We start from the raw sequence: 17241 nt of genomic DNA, 5'->3' as shown, positions 1-17241 counted from the left end.
GTACCTTAATACATTCAAATAAATTACAATTAAATATTCAGTCAATTGGAAGCAGATTCATTCTCCAGTGATATGTGACACTTAACTGTAAACTGATTATTAATGACGCTGTACTGCTTCGAGAGCTTCTTATTGAACGATACAATATGATACACCATATTGCTACACACCTATGTGATGTATAACTGAAAGAATTTGAGAGAAGCGTTGTAATGCATAATGCATAATTGAAAGTGGGAGGGTGTTAAAAAATGCAGTGTGCTGGCATGTGAACAGGACATGGCCATGGGGGGGGACGAGGACGGTTCCTCTTTGGCTCCCAGAGACAGCATGGGATCATCTCCTGCAGCTGAGCACATGCTGATGTGCCTGCAGGGCCTCCACTCCCGCTATTCCAGGGGAAATGCAACCTTTTCATGAATGGGAAATCCTTCGATATGTTATGCACTTTAAAAGTTAGGCTCATACAGTGAGCCAGTGTAATTTTTCCAACACTTTGTCACTCTTTCATCATTAGACCCAAGTGGAGCAATTCAGTTCACTTTTGTTTTTTCTATAGACCTTTTGTTTGTCCATGTGTCAAATACACTAACACTCTTGGGTCAACTAGATAACCCTTAAGGAACAGTGTGTTTCCCTATCAGAAAGCCTGTGAAACTAAAGAAAACTATACAAAGAACCCCACTGAAGGGACATTTTTCTAAGGGTATATTTTAGAAACACTTGCTATCTAAAAAACATTATTTATTTAACTCACAAAACGTTGCACTGCTTGATTGAGCGCTGAAATGGATTTGTTTTGAATGGCGCCATTAATGGCTTTAACCCACACAATCACTGTATCTGCTTAGGAAAACATAATTAAAATCAGGACACACTGAAATGCGCTAATGCAATTAATTATTGCAATCGGCGTACCTTTTCATCTTTTCCTTTGACTTGCTCTTATGAGTTATAGTTTATGTACATAGTGGCACACTGCCATTAAATGTGCTGCCTTCCTATTTTTAAAGAGCAGAACTGAGCTGCACTCAGAAAACAGAAAGTTTACTGTGAGTAGTATGTTGATGTGCAAAAAGAAGCTCTTCATGAATTGCCATTATTCAGTTGCTGATAATTATCATGGCTGCATTTTCAGATTGTAGGTATTACCGTAGTCTGAGTCTGTCTTTTTGTCATTTAACAAGACAGAAATAGTCTAAGAAATAGTTATAAACAATTATCAAAGATTTGTAAGATGGAATCAGTAACCTGTACGTCTTCCAGTTTCTCTCTACATTTTGTTTTTCAGCAATCATTTATTGGAAACATTCCCCAACTCATAATACAGATAGTCCATCCCATCATCCGACTGACAGCTGTGTTAGCCAATCACGGTGCAGAAGAATGCACTTTCCTGTGGTGATACAGATATTTGTGAATTTTGTAGGTTCCATCTGAGAAGATCATGCGGGCCGGTAAAGTGCTTAGGAATGCCATCCTCACCCAAGCACCTCACATGATCCGAGACAGGAAATACCACCTAAAGACTTACAAGTAAGCATCCGAGGAGCAGCGACATTCCTGTCTAATAAACTAATGCACATTTGCAGACACATTCACAGAGGCATTTTGGTACAGCTCAGTCTATGAAAGGTGCTTTGTGTGTGTGTGTGTGTGTGTGTGTGTGTGTGTGTGTGTGTGTGTAGGCGGTGTTGTGTAGGCACGGAGCTGGTTGACTGGCAGATGCAGCAGAGTTCCTGTGTGCACACGCGGGTTCAGGCTGTTGGGATGTGGCAGGTGTTGCTGGAGGAAGGCGTACTCAACCACGGTCAGTTATCACCATCATTACTAATTAGAGAAACAGTAATAAATATAAATTTAAATTTTACACTTTGTAATTTTTATTCTGAATTTTTATATTTCTGTAAAGCTACAATTGATACAATGTCCGTTGTTAAAAGTGCTATACATAAAAACTGAATTGAATTGAATTGAGTTACTCTTGTGCAATATAAGAGTATATTTCTGTATATTGATATCAGTGTTTTCTATTCAACCTTTCCTTTAACTTTTTAAATCTTATGCAAAATTGGGATGACTGTATTGTGCACCATTAAGAGCCAAACTGTTTTGGTTTTGGTTTTTAACTCCAACTCTCATTATCCAGAAACTTTATTGTTGTCTTGGCCAAATTATGTATATAAAAATACATATACACTTTAACTCGGGTCACGTACATGGATTATTTAGCATGAAAATGACCCCAAACAAGCAACCAAATCAACCTAACAATATAAAGGACCATGATAACAAAGTAGTGTTATTCTTTCTGAAAGAACTTCACCAAATTGTTGGGGTAGCAATAAAAAACAGAATTTTTAAAGCCAGTGATCATGAGTGTGAATCCTGTTGATGCCACAGCCATCCGTGACTGGGACAGCAAAGTTGCCCATGCTGTGTGGGTGGTAGAGACACCGTACAATAACTGTCAATAGCACTAGCCATTTCTTGCTAACTATTCATAGTGACACTAACCAGTCCTGGGTGTTGTGTATGTGGAAGAGGATGGATACAACTTCCTCTGAATGTGTTATGCTAGGCTGTGAGTAGCAGTTTGAAAAGATGCTTGGCTGCTTCCCGTGTCTCAGAGGTAACACCTTCCCTGGTGAAGCTGTTGTATGATAGGAGAGAGTGTGGGATTTGGTCAAGACTAAATTAGGGAGAGCATGAAAGAAAAAATATGCTGTGCTAAAAATGTGTTTAAGCTGAAAATATCACTTATTGCCTAGGTTCATTTTATTTCTTTTTCTATTTTGGAATGATATTATTATGCCATACTTATTTTTGTCCACTATCATATCTGATTATACACTATCACAGGTAATTACAGTCTAATCACACGTTTGTCTCTGTGTGAAAGAGCTGTATGACTGGAACTGAGCTGATGTTCCACTTGCTGAATGAGGCAGGCGTAATTTACAGGCTTTGTCGCTCTCTGTGGGCACGCACTTGGCACACGCTCCAGTCCAGAGCTAGCACTGGCTTGCCTGCTGCATGAGAAGAATCCTAATTGAACCTTTATTTCCTTTCTGTTCAAATCAATGGGACACACACAGTCAGCGCAGCATATGTTATGGTGCTCTCAGGTGAATGTGTGTTTGTGTGTGTGTTTAGTCCCTCGACAATGAATAACGCTGGCCTTTTTTTTTTGTGGCGCAGTTGATCAGGAGCTGAATTTCCAGGATAAGTACCTGTTCTATCGCTTCCTGGATGATGAGCAGGAAGATGCACCACTCCCCAGTGAAGAGGAAAAGAAAGAGAGTGAGGAGGAACTGCAGGACACCCTCCTTTTCCTGTCTCAGATGGGCCCGGACGCCCACATGCGCATGATCCTTCGAAAACAGTACGTCCCTGCCACAGAAATAGGAGTGACCTCTAGAGCTGTACTGTCATTGTATTTCCTCTCAAGGGCACAGCTATGAATAGAACAGCTGTGAAATTTAACTGATTAATACACACTCTTGTCCTGGCAAGCTTCCTGCTTAGATCTTTTTTTGCAAATAGTGCTGATTAGGCACAGGTTGAGTAACATACAGTAAATCACCACAGGAAATGTCTTTTCTTTTTTTCATCAGATTAGGGGAAAAAACACTAAAAGTGAAGCCAAAACTGTACTGTTCGTTGTTCAGCCTGTATTTTGATGTCTTAAAACTCTCTTTTATAATATTTTCTAATCCTATTCTAGTTATAAAAGTCATCTACATATCTTTCTTTCAGGCCCGGCCAGAGGACAGTAGATGATTTAGAGATTATTTATGAGGAACTGCTGCATATAAAAGCCTTATCTCACCTTTCTACAACAGTAAGTGTGCATGCTGCAGAATTAAATTACATTAATGTCCCTCTGATCTCCCTGTGAGTGGCCTGGCGATGCGCTGTCAGGTCACACAATAATACAGTATAACCTTTAAAGGAGCGATTCCTCGGACCACATTGCACTGAAGAATAACATACTACATAAACAACTGATATTCAACTGATTTCTTAAAACAAACTGAGTAAGAAGCAGAAGATTGTTTATGAAAATATTTCAGAGATAAGGAGATTGTACACTTGGGTTTTTTTATTGTGTGTTATGTATTTTTTAGGTCAAAAGGGAGTTAGCAGGCGTCCTCATTTTTGAGTCCCATGCGAAAGCAGGAACAGTATGTGAGTAGATAAATGAGTCCTGTTTGAGCAGAATTCTACACACACATTTTACTAGATTAAAGCTAGTTTAATATGAAAATGATTACTTCCTGAATATGTATTTCTGTGCCACTTTTCTCATCAGTTTTTCATGGGTGTGTCTGTAATTCTTTCATTGCCAGTGTTTAATCAGGGAGAGGAGGGAACCTCATGGTATATCATCCTGAAGGGTTCAGTCAATGTGGTCATTTATGGCAAGGTGAGATCATTATATTTACTGTTCTTTCTTTTCTAACATAACATAAAACCTGGAAAGACATTTTTTCAGCGGGTTTAATGTGATGATGGTGTGAGGGGTGATGATGGGTGCAACTACAGCGGAGGGGTGTGTGTGTGTGTGTGTGTTTGCAGGGTGTGGTTTGCACACTGCATGAGGGGGATGATTTTGGGAAGCTCGCTCTGGTAAATGATGCACCGCGTGCAGCCTCCATTGTCCTGCGAGAGGACAACTGCCACTTCCTGAGGGTGGACAAAGAGGATTTTAACAGGATCCTCAGGGTGAGATCACAATTAGAATAATATTGATGTTTTCTGTGTTCATTTAATGTGCTCTGTGATGTACTGTGGTACTTTTATTATTGAGTGCTTGTTGCTCAATAATAACTTTTGGGTGCATTGCTACCTCTTTATTTCTCTGTTTCCGTCTCTCCCCTTTTACATGCCATGTCATTTACAAACTGTTGACTTTGACAGGAAAATCCTCTTTGCTTAGACAATAGGAGCCATAGCCCAGGAAGAGCGAAGCAGTGTCTAACCGGATACTCAGAGTTAGACAAAGAAAATTGTCTACTGAGAGTTTTATATATATAGCACATTTATTTATCTGAGCAGATCTGGCCTTATACTAGTTTACTGATCAATTAAAGTCTCCCTCTGTTGGAGGTTTCGCAAAATTGCAACAACAAATTCTGTAACTGTGCTGCTTCAAACCTCATGGAAAATGTTGAGAAATCTTCTACTCAGCACTCTTAGAGAGTCACCACTCTAATACACAGATCAAATATCAGCTATTAGTGTATGAATATAATAAACACTAAAACTATGCCTTACTTTACCATATTTATATTTCAATAGTTACCCAGAGCAATCCTGTGTGTGTGTGTGTGGTAGATCCCAGGATCAGTTAATCTGCTGACTACACTTCTTCTCACAACATTGCTAATCCAGTATGCTGACCCCACTATTCAGCACTCTGTGTGTGTGTGTGTGTGTGTGTATGTGTGTGAGTTTCTACTGTTGTGCATGTCTGCATATTTCCATTAAGCAGTAATGTTTTATTCACTTACTTTTGTAACTGTTAAGATAAGGCCTCTGTGTATTTTGTAGGATGTAGAAGCAAATACAGTGCGTTTGAAGGAACATGAAGCAGATGTTTTAGTTCTTGAAAAGAGCAACATCAGAAGCTCCAGCCATGCAGGCTCCTCACCACTCAAGTATGACCCCAGCACTACCTCTTTATCTCAGTCTCTCTGATTCTCTTCTCTTCGTTCATTAATGATTCATTCACTATGTGTGTGCATCTGCACTTTATCAGATGTTAATAGCGCTTTGTGGATACGCTGAATGTTTATTTAATATTGTGTGCTGTAGATACACTGTGATGTCTGGAACTCCAGAGAAGATTCTTGAACATTTCCTAGAGACCATGAAACTAGATTCCAAGTTTACAGAGTCAGGTACTTTCATCACATGTAAGGAATAAAACTCAATGGTATCAAATTCAAATCACATATTATTTGTCACATACATAACCATACACAGTATGACATAGTGAAATGCTTATAAATGATACATGCTGTTACAAATAAAATAACCTTTCAGTGGGTGGTGTGATGCGGCATACATCTCATTTATTTGCGCAATGTATAGTTATGTTCAGATTGTAGATATGTTTATATATTTTATATAATGGTATCGTATGTAATTATATAGCTACATGTAATGTATGGGGGATGTGGTAGCTTAGTGGTTAAGGTGTTGGTCTACTGATTGGAAAATCCCAGATCCACCAAGCTGCCACTGCTGGGCCCCTGAGCAAGGTCCTTAACCCTAAAAAAACGCTCAGTTGTGTAAAATGAGATAAAACGTAAGTCACTCTGGACAAGGGCATCTGCCAAATGACAGAAATGTAAATGTAATGGAGCATTTAGAAAACAAGTAACCCTTTCTCCCTCTACACTGGTGTCTGCCGAAAGGAAAATGGACTTTTTCAGTCAGAATAAACAAATGAATTATTGTAATGCGTGAAGTCTGCATTAAGATTTGTCAGGACACTGTTGGGTTTCTGTGTGTAGAGCATCATGACTCTAACTGCTAGTGAGAAGGGTAATGGGAAATAAGGGGAGTGTGAGCCCCCTGCTGGCCAAACAATTCTAACCTCTCCACAGTATCATTGATGCACATCACAAGAAAAGGTTTTTTAAAAATAGTAAAACACTGTATACAAAGGACACAAAAAATGAAATCATTTAATCCTATCAGGAAACGGAAATAGTTATTAAAACTGCAAAGTGTTAAGACCTGAGTGTCTCCACTACTGTGGAATTCCACATCACAAATAATTCAGTGCTGAACACGGGCAACCCTAAAATTCTTACTCTTTTAGACTTGACCGGCTTTTAATATAAACTGATACAGACAACAAAATAAAGCTGTATTTTTCTAAAGCTTGTTTGCATAAACAGTTATTGGCTGTAATACCAGCTCATTCATTCATTTGATGTTAATTACAAATGAATATCAGTTAAACAGCTTTTCAGTTATTTGGAGAACCGTGTAGAAATTCTTGTCCAAGGTAATCACATATACTCACACATAGCGAGGCAGTCATTACAAATTAAATTGACAAATGTGGAAAAATTCCCTAGGCTGCATTTTCTAATGAAGTTAGCTCATTTCTTTCAGTGAATGTTGACCAGTCTCAGTCAGGTTCATGGATACAATTTACTGGTAAACTGTTTACCATGTATCCCGCAGCATTTTCCCTCTGAGACGTAGGAGTGTCGGGTGAAGGATGAGTGAACGAGTCCAGATTGGACATGTCTATATTTAGTACTAAACACATCCACTGATCTAATGCAGACCAAGCCATGTGCTTAGTATACAGGGGTCTGGCTTGATGTTTACTGGACATGTTGAAATGTGATAAAGATCATTTTTTCTTCCTCTGTCACTGTTTTTACATTTGTCTATGTTTCTTAATCTGTCTTTCACTCTTTCTATCTGTTTGCAGATCCAGCGTTGGATGACTTTGTGCTTATGCACTGTGTATTTATTCCCAATAAGCAACTGTGTCCACTCCTCATGGCCCAATATCCTTTACCTCTGTAACTTTTACCATATTTTAAATATAGCCTTTCTTTAATATACCTTAAATATGTTAATCTAATATACCTTTAATATTGCTTTATCCTTCTCTCTCCCTGTTTTGCATTAGGCTCTTGCTTATTTTAAGCATTTCTGATAGCCTTAGTAACTTTCTTTTTCAATACCATAGTCAACACATTCTGTAGCATAAATTGGACCATACTTCTCATTTAAACCTTGCAAGGCATTGTATCTAGACACTTCTGGAAGCTTCTCAGCAGTTGTACCCAGGTCATGTGCCGCATTGTACATTGTGTCCTTAACCTCAGTGCACCTACCAGTCGCAGGCGTCTCAGGGCAGTGATCAGGAGAGGCTCGACTACACTCTGAATAACAAGCGCAGAGTCATTCGTCTGGTGCTGCAGTGGGCTGCCATTAACACCCCCCACCTGCAGGAGGAGGAGAGCTCACTGGCCTTCCTCCAGGTCTCCTTCAGCACATAAACACCAAGGGCAATTTTTCAGTCCACGTTACAATCACACACCTGAATAAATGATTCTGCATCAGCTTCAGTAAACGATAGGTTTTATATTACACGGTGGTGCAACATTTCGATTTTCAGGGTTTCATCACTGGCTTAAAATATATTATGATGACACTCCACGTCCTGCATTAATTAGTTTTCCTAAAAATGTATACAGTGAAGTGCAAAAGTTTGCACACCCTTAATTCAATATCGTAAAGTCACAAAGAGAGTACAAACTTTACTTGAATTATTGGATGTATGAAAAAATAATGTCAGAATTATTAAGACTGGAACAATCAAAATGATATTTCTGAATGAGATGATATGGGCTTTTATTCCACTTGTGACTAATAGCGTATTGTTTCTGATTTTTGAGAGTCTCTCAGGCACTCTTTTTTTTCCCCCAGATAATTTTTCCACTCTCTGTAAGTGCTCTTATCTGTGTTCCTTCCATTTCTGAATTATAGATTTTTAATGCTGATAATGACCCCACAACTCTTTTTTTTCTTAGACCATTTTCTTAGTTTCATTTTTCTTTTTTAATTCTTGTTAAAGCTTTTTTTCTGATTGCATTGACTCAACTTTACCGCTCTTTGCAAACTGCTTGAGAGTTTGTGCCTGTTGAAAAATGCTGACATTTTTAGATCATCAGAAAAACCCTAACTAGAGCAAGTCGAGAGTGATTCAAACTTTTCAGCTCATACATATAAATCCTGATTTATACCCCACTGCTGTAATCTTAACACAATTAAGTGAAAAGATACTTCTAAACTGTCCAACCAGAAACCAAATGCAAACATAATTGTGAATATAAGCAGGGTTGTGTGTAGAAGATCTCTGCTTGATACTGAGTGTACTTTATTGTTTGTGCTGCAGGATTTTTACATGGCAGTATCTGAAGATGCCAAACATATCCCTGCACTCAAAGATCAGCTTCCTGAGCTGGAAACTGTCCTCAAACAGAAGTAAGATCGTATTCTTCCTCTAAGTTTCTACTGGTCAGGTATTAAAATGTTTTTTTTTTTTTAAAAAGCCATGATGAAGTTTATTAATTCTGAGCATGACAAATCCATTCATTTTTATTTTCAGTTCAGATGATGCGAATCCCTCTCAGAAAAAGGTGAGGAAAAAAAATATTATGTCTGTGAAAGAACAGAGCGATTTGCATTATTACTTGATGTTCTAGAGTAGGGTGTATCATCAGTAGTTTATGTTTAATCCCTCTGATTGCAGCACAAAGTGCTCCTTCGGCAGTTCAGCATGGGAGATGAGAAACTGCAAAAAAGGCAGCCAATCAAAAGCACAGATGAGAGTAAGTATCCCTGAGTTTGAGTTGTATTGTGTTCTACTTCATAAAGAAACTTTCAGTGCAAAAAAAGGTCAAATGTATGAATTCAGTAAAGGTGGTCAATGATGTGTTTATGCTGTATGTTTGATCATTAATGCAAAAATGTGTCCATTTTATTTTTTTGCTCTGGTACAGATTTTGGTGTTGTTGAGTGTTGGTTTACATTGCCACATGTGTTTTGTTGTGGTTCATGTCCTGTCTCCACCCAATGTCTCGTCATTGGTTGACTCAGTAATGTGTCTTACCTGTTTTTAGTTTGCCCTTTGATTACTCTGTGTATTTAAGCCCTTGCGTTTCTTTGTTCTATGCAACATATTTGCTCTGTATTCATTTTGTTCCATCTGTTACCAAGCCGGTTTATTTAGTTTGCTACTCTGCTTTTATTTGTGTTTCTGGTTTTCTGTTGTTTTTTTTTTTTTGTCTATAGCCTTGCCTGGTTCATGTTGTTTTTTAACAGCCTGACCATTTCTTTTCTTTGACTGGCAAGTACAATCAAGTCTTGTATACTTGCATTTGTGTCCGTACCCGCCTATGAGACAGAATACTTTGCCCTACAATGGATGCAGCGGGGAAGCAAAAGGGAAGTAAGAGTAATGCCAAAATCACCATGCTGGCGTTCAGCTTGATGCAGTTTCCCCCAGTGGATCCCCTTGGACACCCCAGCTCACATTGACAGCACTCAATTTGCACAGGATGGGTTCTAGCTACAGTGCCAATTTGATTTTGAATGTCTGGTGAACCCCAAGGCCAAAGACAAGGAATGGCTGAGGTTCATGTTGTACTGGCTTTAACAGGCTAATGACCGGGTCGCCCAAGGTCAACTGTGTTTGGAAAGCATGCCTTAGTTTGTGATCTTTCTGAGATGCCTCAGTTCTGGGAGACTGAGGAAAAGTTACCCCTAAAAATTTAACCCAGTCGGACACACATGACCTGCTACATGGAGGGAAGGGCTGGAGATGAAGGGGAGATGAAGGCTTAGGCAGCCGATTGGCTGATCTCCCATACAATGCTCATCTCATAGCCCAACAGTGTGGAACCTCCAAACAAGCTTAAGTCAGAGGCCTACGGTGTGGCTTCTCCAGCCAAACACAAGCCAGAAGGTGATGAGCTTCATGAAGTTCAATCCAGTTGTCAGCATGTCATCCTCCCATGTCCACTCTCACTCAGCTACCTGACCCTGGCGAGGATGCCCTGTCTAGGATGCCCTGCTCATGTCCTGTTGTCGGTTGTATCTCTACCGCATCTTTATTACTTTCTTCTGTTTTTAGTTTGCCTTTTGAATATTCTGTCAATTTAAGCCCTTGTGTTTCTTCCTTCTTTGTAAAGTATGCACTTTGTGAGTTCACTTTGTTCCAGATGTTCCAGAGTCATTGTATTTATTTTGCTTTTCTGCTTTAGATCCCATTTTTAGTTTTCTGTATTTTGTCCACAGTCTTGCCTAGTTCATGTTGTTTGTTGAACATCTGACCATTGCCTGTACCTTGTTTGATTTCCAAGTTTAATACAGTCCTGTATGTCTACACCTGTGGCCATAACTGCCTACCTGAAAACACAGCGTGTATGACAGTCAATGTCACAAGAAAAACTGTGGCAGATTCTCTGGGATGCTTCAAAAAACTTACCTTATAAAACTGGACAGTTATAGACATTACTGATGTATATTCTAATTAGTTTACTGTTGTTTACTGGTTATAGACGTGTTGAAAAATCGTAATTTCATGATTTTTGAAGCCGTTTTTGCAGCATTTGCACAGTATTGTACATCTTAGCCAGAAGTCATATTTTTATATTATTTTAAAGAAAACAGACGATGCAGTGAAATCTCATTTCGATTATATCATTTCTTATAATAACATATAAATTAAAATGTAGCATTCCCATATTGTTGGTGCAGTTGAAAGATATAACGGCTAGAAATCCCAGTCAGTAAAAGTAGAAGTGTTGATGATAATTATGAGTTTTAAGCCAGACTCTTCCTTGTCGATACTTTTAACCACTCTTGTGTTTTCTCCCTGCAGTTCTGTTTAAGGTGTACTGTAGTGACCACACTTACACCACCATCCGGGTGCCTGTGTCTGCCTCTGTCAGAGAGGTTGTGTCTGCTGTATCAGATAAACTGGGCTCACAAGACGATCTTCTCCTGGTTCACCTTAGCTCAGCTGGTGGTGAGAACATTTATCTATGCACACGCTTCTTTTGTTATTAGTCATTTTAAGAATGGATTCACCTCTTGTGAAAAAAAATGTTTATTTAAACTTGGTAAGTGATTCATTAGAGTCCACTTTAATTTTCAAGTGTGTTTGATGAATGGCTATGGAAATGCACTCTAAGTGTGTGACCTCTGGCTGCTTGCCACATGAAGGCTTTATTCTCAGCAGCGCATCACTATCACTGCATTATATAAAATTCTGAGCACCACTGTGGCTGCTGGAGAGGAGACAGGCTTTTCCATAATGGCCTAATACTGACCTTCATAATAGCAACACACACACACACATATAGTTGTAACTTTACTAATGTTTACAATGGTACTATTACATTATTTTTTGTCATGGAGTTTCTGATGCCGATGGTAAGACACTGATGTATGTGTGCTGTCTACATCTGCTTGTTACACAGATGTATTACAGCATAAATGTCACATTTAGAGGTTTGAGATGATAAAGAGGAGAGTGAGGGCTCTGGGTTATTATAGAACAGCAAGCACTCTGTTATGGCAACCAGGCAGGAGAACACACACTCCTCGGCCCTGCTTCAGGAAAAGTGTGTGAGTGCTCCAAAACAATAATAACACACTATATTTAGACCTGAAACCATGAGCAGGGATTTTTGGCACCAGTGTTAATGATAGGTGAAGTCATTAATTGGTCTTGTGTGAATTCTGGTGAGCATTTTTCTTTTTTCAATTGGTTTACATACCAACAACAACGTGTTAAGTTTTCATTTGGCAGAATATATATATATATATATTAAACACTCATTAAACACTGGTTAAACATTGTTTTAGGAAACAATGATTATTAAAAGCAGTGTTATAAATCAGATGATTAAAATCCTCCCGCATAATTCACAGAACGATAAATATATTGTTTAACCTGTTAATCTTGTCAAAATGAACATCATTATTATTATTATTATTATTACTGTTAATAATATAATTATTAAATAACTACTACTGTTATTTAATAAGTTTTTTTTTCTTTTTCAGAAAAAGTGGTTTTGAAGCCAAATGAAGTGTCCATTTTCTCCTCTCTCAGCGTTAATGGCCGTTTGTTTGTCTGCTCCAGGGAACAGATTAACTCTTTGGTAAACACAAACACACACATACACACACACACACACACACACACACACAGACACACACACACACACCTTATAGAGTGTGGTGTCAAACTAGTGGCAATGTCTCTCTCTCTCTCTCTCTCTCTCTCTTTCACACACACACACACACACACATGCTTTACTACACTTTTCTGTTCTTTCGGCTGGACTTTGCAGTCTTCATTTGCAAAAAATGTGGAGGTTTATCCAAATTGAAGCAGGATCCTACTGACTAGCTGGTATTCCAAAAACAGCCACTTGAATAAAGAGCACAAAAAATGCTAGGCTAATTTTCTGATACTGACACAGAGTATACACTATTCGTATTTCAGCTTAAAATGCTAGATTTCCCATAATGCATTGCATTTTCTGGCACTTTAAGCGCTTTAATTGCTCGTTTGCTTACAGTACAATCCTGTTCAATACTAACAACATTTTGCTGAAAACAAATGCTATATATATTTACAGGAATTTTTATGTGAATGCATGAAGCCAAACATGGTGTACAAGTTATGATGACAAGTTTATAAATTATTCAGATATGCGCTCAGAGGTTATTTAAAGCTGAATTATAGATAGTCAGGTAAAATCCTTAAGACACTTCAAAAACTCATCAAACACGTCAAAAAACAAGTCATAACTGACTAAAGATGTCTATGAAGCAACAGCTTTTGCAGGTCTAAAGGTGTATAAGGTGCATAGTGTTGTGTTTCATGAAGTCTATAAACCCTGAGTGATTATTATGCTTCAATGTGAACACAGACCCCATTACCAGAGCAAGAGGGACCATCCGCTGGCTCCATGTCCACCCTTGAGCTAATGAGCTCCAAAGAGGTGGCCTACCAGATGACCCTTTATGAATGGGAACTCTTCAACTGTGTGCATGAGGTAAACATGCACACATTTACATTTATTCATTTGGACGATGCTTTTATCCAGAGTGACAGGGCTATGACTACAAACTACACTACAAATTCTAGTGTAGTTTTTCCACAACTATATACCATACAGGAAAGAAAACAAATGCTACAAAATAAATGACTATAAATAAACACTGGCACATAGTATGGTTTAGCACAGGAGAGTGCAATAGTTTCACATTAACAGTTGATGTTACTTTGAGAGATTGTGCAAGATGAACGGAAATAAACTTCTGCTACTGAAAACCACAAATTCACAGCGTGTGCAGAGAGACGTGTAATGAAGGCAACACATCCCAGCAGTTATTCACAGATTATAATGAATGTGACAGAGTGTAGAATCACACTAGTGACAATGTCTCACACGCACACACATACACACTTATGAGCGTGAAAGCATAAGTGATTTGATACCTGACATTATGTGACTGTTTTTTCTTCAGCTGAACTGATAATATTTCCTCTGCTTTCCTTCAGCACGAGTTGATTTACCATACATTCGGTCGGCAGCACTTTAAAAAGGCCACGGCGAATCTAGATCTCTTTCTACGCCGGTTCAATGAGATCCAGCTTTGGGTGGTGACGGAGGTGTGCCTCTGCTCCACCCTCAGTAAACGTGTCCAGCTGCTCAAGAAATTCATCAAGATCGCTGCACAGTGAGACTCATATTTATCTGCTTTTTTATTTAGGACAACCTTTGATAAATCAAAAGAGTTAAAAAAGACACTAGGGCTCCATGATAATGGGTCGAATGCTAATTATTTTGCTCACAAGAATGCATCACAATTACTCAGCTTAGAACTAGCATGGTGTACAAATTATAGTTTATCAATTATTTGGATATGTACTTGTTTCTGAGAGCTTATGCACTGTTTAATGATAGATAGGTAGATAGATAGATAGATAGATAGATAGATAGATAGATAGATAGATAGATAGATAGATAGATAGATAGATAGATAGATAGATAGATAGATAGATAGATAGATAGATAGATAGATAAAATAATGTCTGTGTTTCTCTATTTTTCTTTTTCTTAGCTGTAAAGAGTTTAAGAATCTGAACTCGTTCTTTGCTATTATTATGGGATTAAGTAATCCAGCAGTCAGCCGACTCAGTCAGACATGGGAGGTAAGCATTTACATAATCATCATCATCATCATCATACACTGGGGTCAGACTTAAACTTCCTCAGACCTTCCTCATATGTGCTTTGTATGTGTGTGATGCACATGTTATAAGACCTCATACACATACTTAAATGAGAAGCTTCCATTCAGGGAAAAAAATGTAAGAATATTTTACCTTCTTGCTCCTTACAGAAACTTCCCAGCAAGTTTAAGAAGGTTTATGCAGAGTATGAAAACTTGATGGTAAGCTAAACTCTTACATTGTAGTACATATGGGAAAGAAGTAGAAAGCAAATTGCATCTCTCCCTCACTCACTCACTCACTTCCTCCAACTTTCTTGATCTTTCTGTGAATGTTTCAGGACCCGTCTAGGAACCACAGAGCATACCGCCTCACTGTGGCAAAACTGGACCCTCCCATCATCCCCTTCATGCCTTTACTGATTAAAGGTGGGTGCGATTTGGGCCTGTGTAACTGCATTAATCACTCACTTATAACATAATTATAGAACTAATATACCAGGAGCATTGACGAGTTTATTAATCCGATAAAGTGCTATAACGAATGTCTAATTTATGATTTTATATTCCTGTCAGATATGATTTTTACTCATGAGGGCAACAAGACATTTGTTGACAGTTTGGTGAACTTTGAGAAAATGGTGAGTTTCATATTTAAAGCCATTTAAACCTTTAAACTCCTAGGATGAGGCACTCCTTACTCTCCTGACTGTACCTTTCCTATAACATTTTTGTAGTCACTATAATATTCATGGTAGTTACTGAATAACACCTTCATATCAATAACTGAATAATAAATCATACATTTAAAGAGTTTGTAATATATAACGTTGTAATGGCTCTGTGGCAGATTATTACAATGGTTTTATATTTTTCAGCGAATGATTGCCAACACGGTCCGGATAATAAGATACTGCAGAAGTCAGCCCTTCAGTAAGTCCACAGTTTGAAGGACAGCTTTTTTTCTGGTTTAGCTGACTATGAACAAATTAAGTTGTCCAGTTTCATTTTTTTTCGGCTTACAGACACTATTCTTTATAATTGGGGTTAGTAGCTTGTAGTTAGGAAAATTCGATGGTAATTCTGAAACTTTCTTTTTCTTCTCTTTCCTCTCTTTTTTTTATTCTCTTTTTTTCCAGCAATATGTGAGTCAGTTAACCTTTTTTTTATTATGACAGCCAGTAAATTTAAATTATATATTTATATAATATAATAATTATTATTTGTATCTATGTTTAATTATATAGAATTATAATGGCAAAGGGTATTTGCCATTTTAACCAGGTAGCAGTCAAATTATAACATGAATATGAACAAACCACATCCAAAATTGCTTGCACTCTGATCCCCTTGTATCATTTTCATATGTTTATAGACCATGAAGCTCCTCAAGCTACCAAGAACCACCAGGACGTTCGGCTCTATGTGCGACAAATCAGTGTGATCGACAACCAACGTACTCTGTCCCAACTTTCTCACAAGCTGGAGCCCCGACGCCCCTGAGCCCTGCTCATCACAGAACAGAACCATGCTGCTTCACTTCTTCCAGTGAATAATCTAGCTGTATACAACCACTGGTCACTTTAATAGGAACAGCTGTATATCTGCTCATTCGCAATTATCCAATAACCCTGTCAGGTGGCAGCACTGCAGTGCATAACATTATACAGAGGAAAGTTATGCATTGCACAGCTGCCACTTGACCGACTGATTAGAGTGTATGACTGAACAGGTGTACAGCTATTCGTATTAAAGTGGTCAGTGAGTGTATATATGACAAGCCTACAGAGCTCTTCCTCTCATGTTCAGCAGAATCCACAAGCATACCCACAGTGAAAATATATGTGCCATTTGTAGGATGCTGTTTTCATTTTAATCCATAAGGAAATTATCCGAGACAATCTTTTGCAGTTTTTTGTACCTTTATGTACATAGTATATTTTTCTGACATGCTGAGGTGTTGTCCTATAATTGTTTTCAGATCCATCAAAAAATGTTAAAGGACTGGGCTTTCTACTAAAACCTCAATGGTTTTATGGAGGAATCTGGAGGAACTATCTGTTTATTACTTGTACTGTTCTGTTTGGTGGAGTATCAGTGAGCTTGTTGAATTGCAGATGATCTCGTGATGAACGTTGCACAAGGTGTGTTCTTTTATTTTTGCACACAAGTTAATTTGAACGAATGGGGTTTGTTGATGTTGTGCATCTGATGTAATATCAAGTGTTACTTCATTTGCACCTCAGCATGAAATTAGTTCGACATTAAATGAAGGGACCCCAAGCACAAGTCCGTGGGTAAGCTTTGTTCAAACTTTTAACTGTTATATGTGGACTGCACTGTGTAAATAATTGGAGTGTTTCCTGAGGGATGTATGCATTTTGTAAATATTTGAAGTCTATTAAAGAAGGCCTGTTTGCCGATCTAAATTGTCTCACA

General features: G+C 38.2%; 1 protein-coding gene across 6 annotated transcripts in view; it reads left to right on the top strand.

The window, feature by feature from the left end:
- Nucleotides 1-16710, top strand: part of rapgef4a (Rap guanine nucleotide exchange factor 4a) — a 40012-nt gene extending 23302 nt beyond the window's left edge. For 4 of the 6 annotated variants that reach the window (XM_058391508.1, XM_058391510.1, XM_058391511.1 and 1 more), the window contains 24 exons: nucleotides 1430-1536; nucleotides 1689-1810; nucleotides 3202-3385; nucleotides 3760-3844; nucleotides 4131-4191; nucleotides 4353-4429; nucleotides 4582-4728; nucleotides 5557-5663; nucleotides 5821-5921; nucleotides 7463-7541; nucleotides 7871-8021; nucleotides 8939-9027; nucleotides 9152-9182; nucleotides 9296-9374; nucleotides 11429-11575; nucleotides 12619-12716; nucleotides 13494-13619; nucleotides 14129-14307; nucleotides 14692-14782; nucleotides 14974-15024; nucleotides 15144-15231; nucleotides 15379-15443; nucleotides 15681-15735; nucleotides 16178-16710. In XM_058391508.1, coding sequence (XP_058247491.1) covers nucleotides 1430-1536; nucleotides 1689-1810; nucleotides 3202-3385; nucleotides 3760-3844; nucleotides 4131-4191; nucleotides 4353-4429; nucleotides 4582-4728; nucleotides 5557-5663; nucleotides 5821-5921; nucleotides 7463-7541; nucleotides 7871-8021; nucleotides 8939-9027; nucleotides 9152-9182; nucleotides 9296-9374; nucleotides 11429-11575; nucleotides 12619-12716; nucleotides 13494-13619; nucleotides 14129-14307; nucleotides 14692-14782; nucleotides 14974-15024; nucleotides 15144-15231; nucleotides 15379-15443; nucleotides 15681-15735; nucleotides 16178-16305 — 2448 coding nt within the window. In that variant the 3' untranslated portion in view covers nucleotides 16306-16710. Of the gene's footprint in view, nucleotides 1-1291; nucleotides 1334-1429; nucleotides 1537-1688; nucleotides 1811-3201; nucleotides 3386-3759; nucleotides 3845-4130; nucleotides 4192-4352; nucleotides 4430-4581; nucleotides 4729-5556; nucleotides 5664-5820; nucleotides 5922-7462; nucleotides 7542-7870; nucleotides 8022-8938; nucleotides 9028-9151; nucleotides 9183-9295; nucleotides 9375-11428; nucleotides 11576-12618; nucleotides 12717-13493; nucleotides 13620-14128; nucleotides 14308-14691; nucleotides 14783-14973; nucleotides 15025-15143; nucleotides 15232-15378; nucleotides 15444-15680; nucleotides 15736-16177 lie in introns of all 6 variants that reach the window. The other 2 variants (XM_058391513.1, XM_058391509.1) reach the window with 2 other exon arrangements.
- Nucleotides 16711-17241: the final 531 nt, after the last annotated feature.

The sequence above is a fragment of the Hemibagrus wyckioides genome, linkage group LG06 (assembly GCF_019097595.1).
Source record: "Hemibagrus wyckioides isolate EC202008001 linkage group LG06, SWU_Hwy_1.0, whole genome shotgun sequence".
NCBI classification, from domain to species: domain Eukaryota; kingdom Metazoa; phylum Chordata; class Actinopteri; order Siluriformes; family Bagridae; genus Hemibagrus; species Hemibagrus wyckioides.
This window is presented reverse-complemented; position numbering and strand designations above follow the sequence as displayed.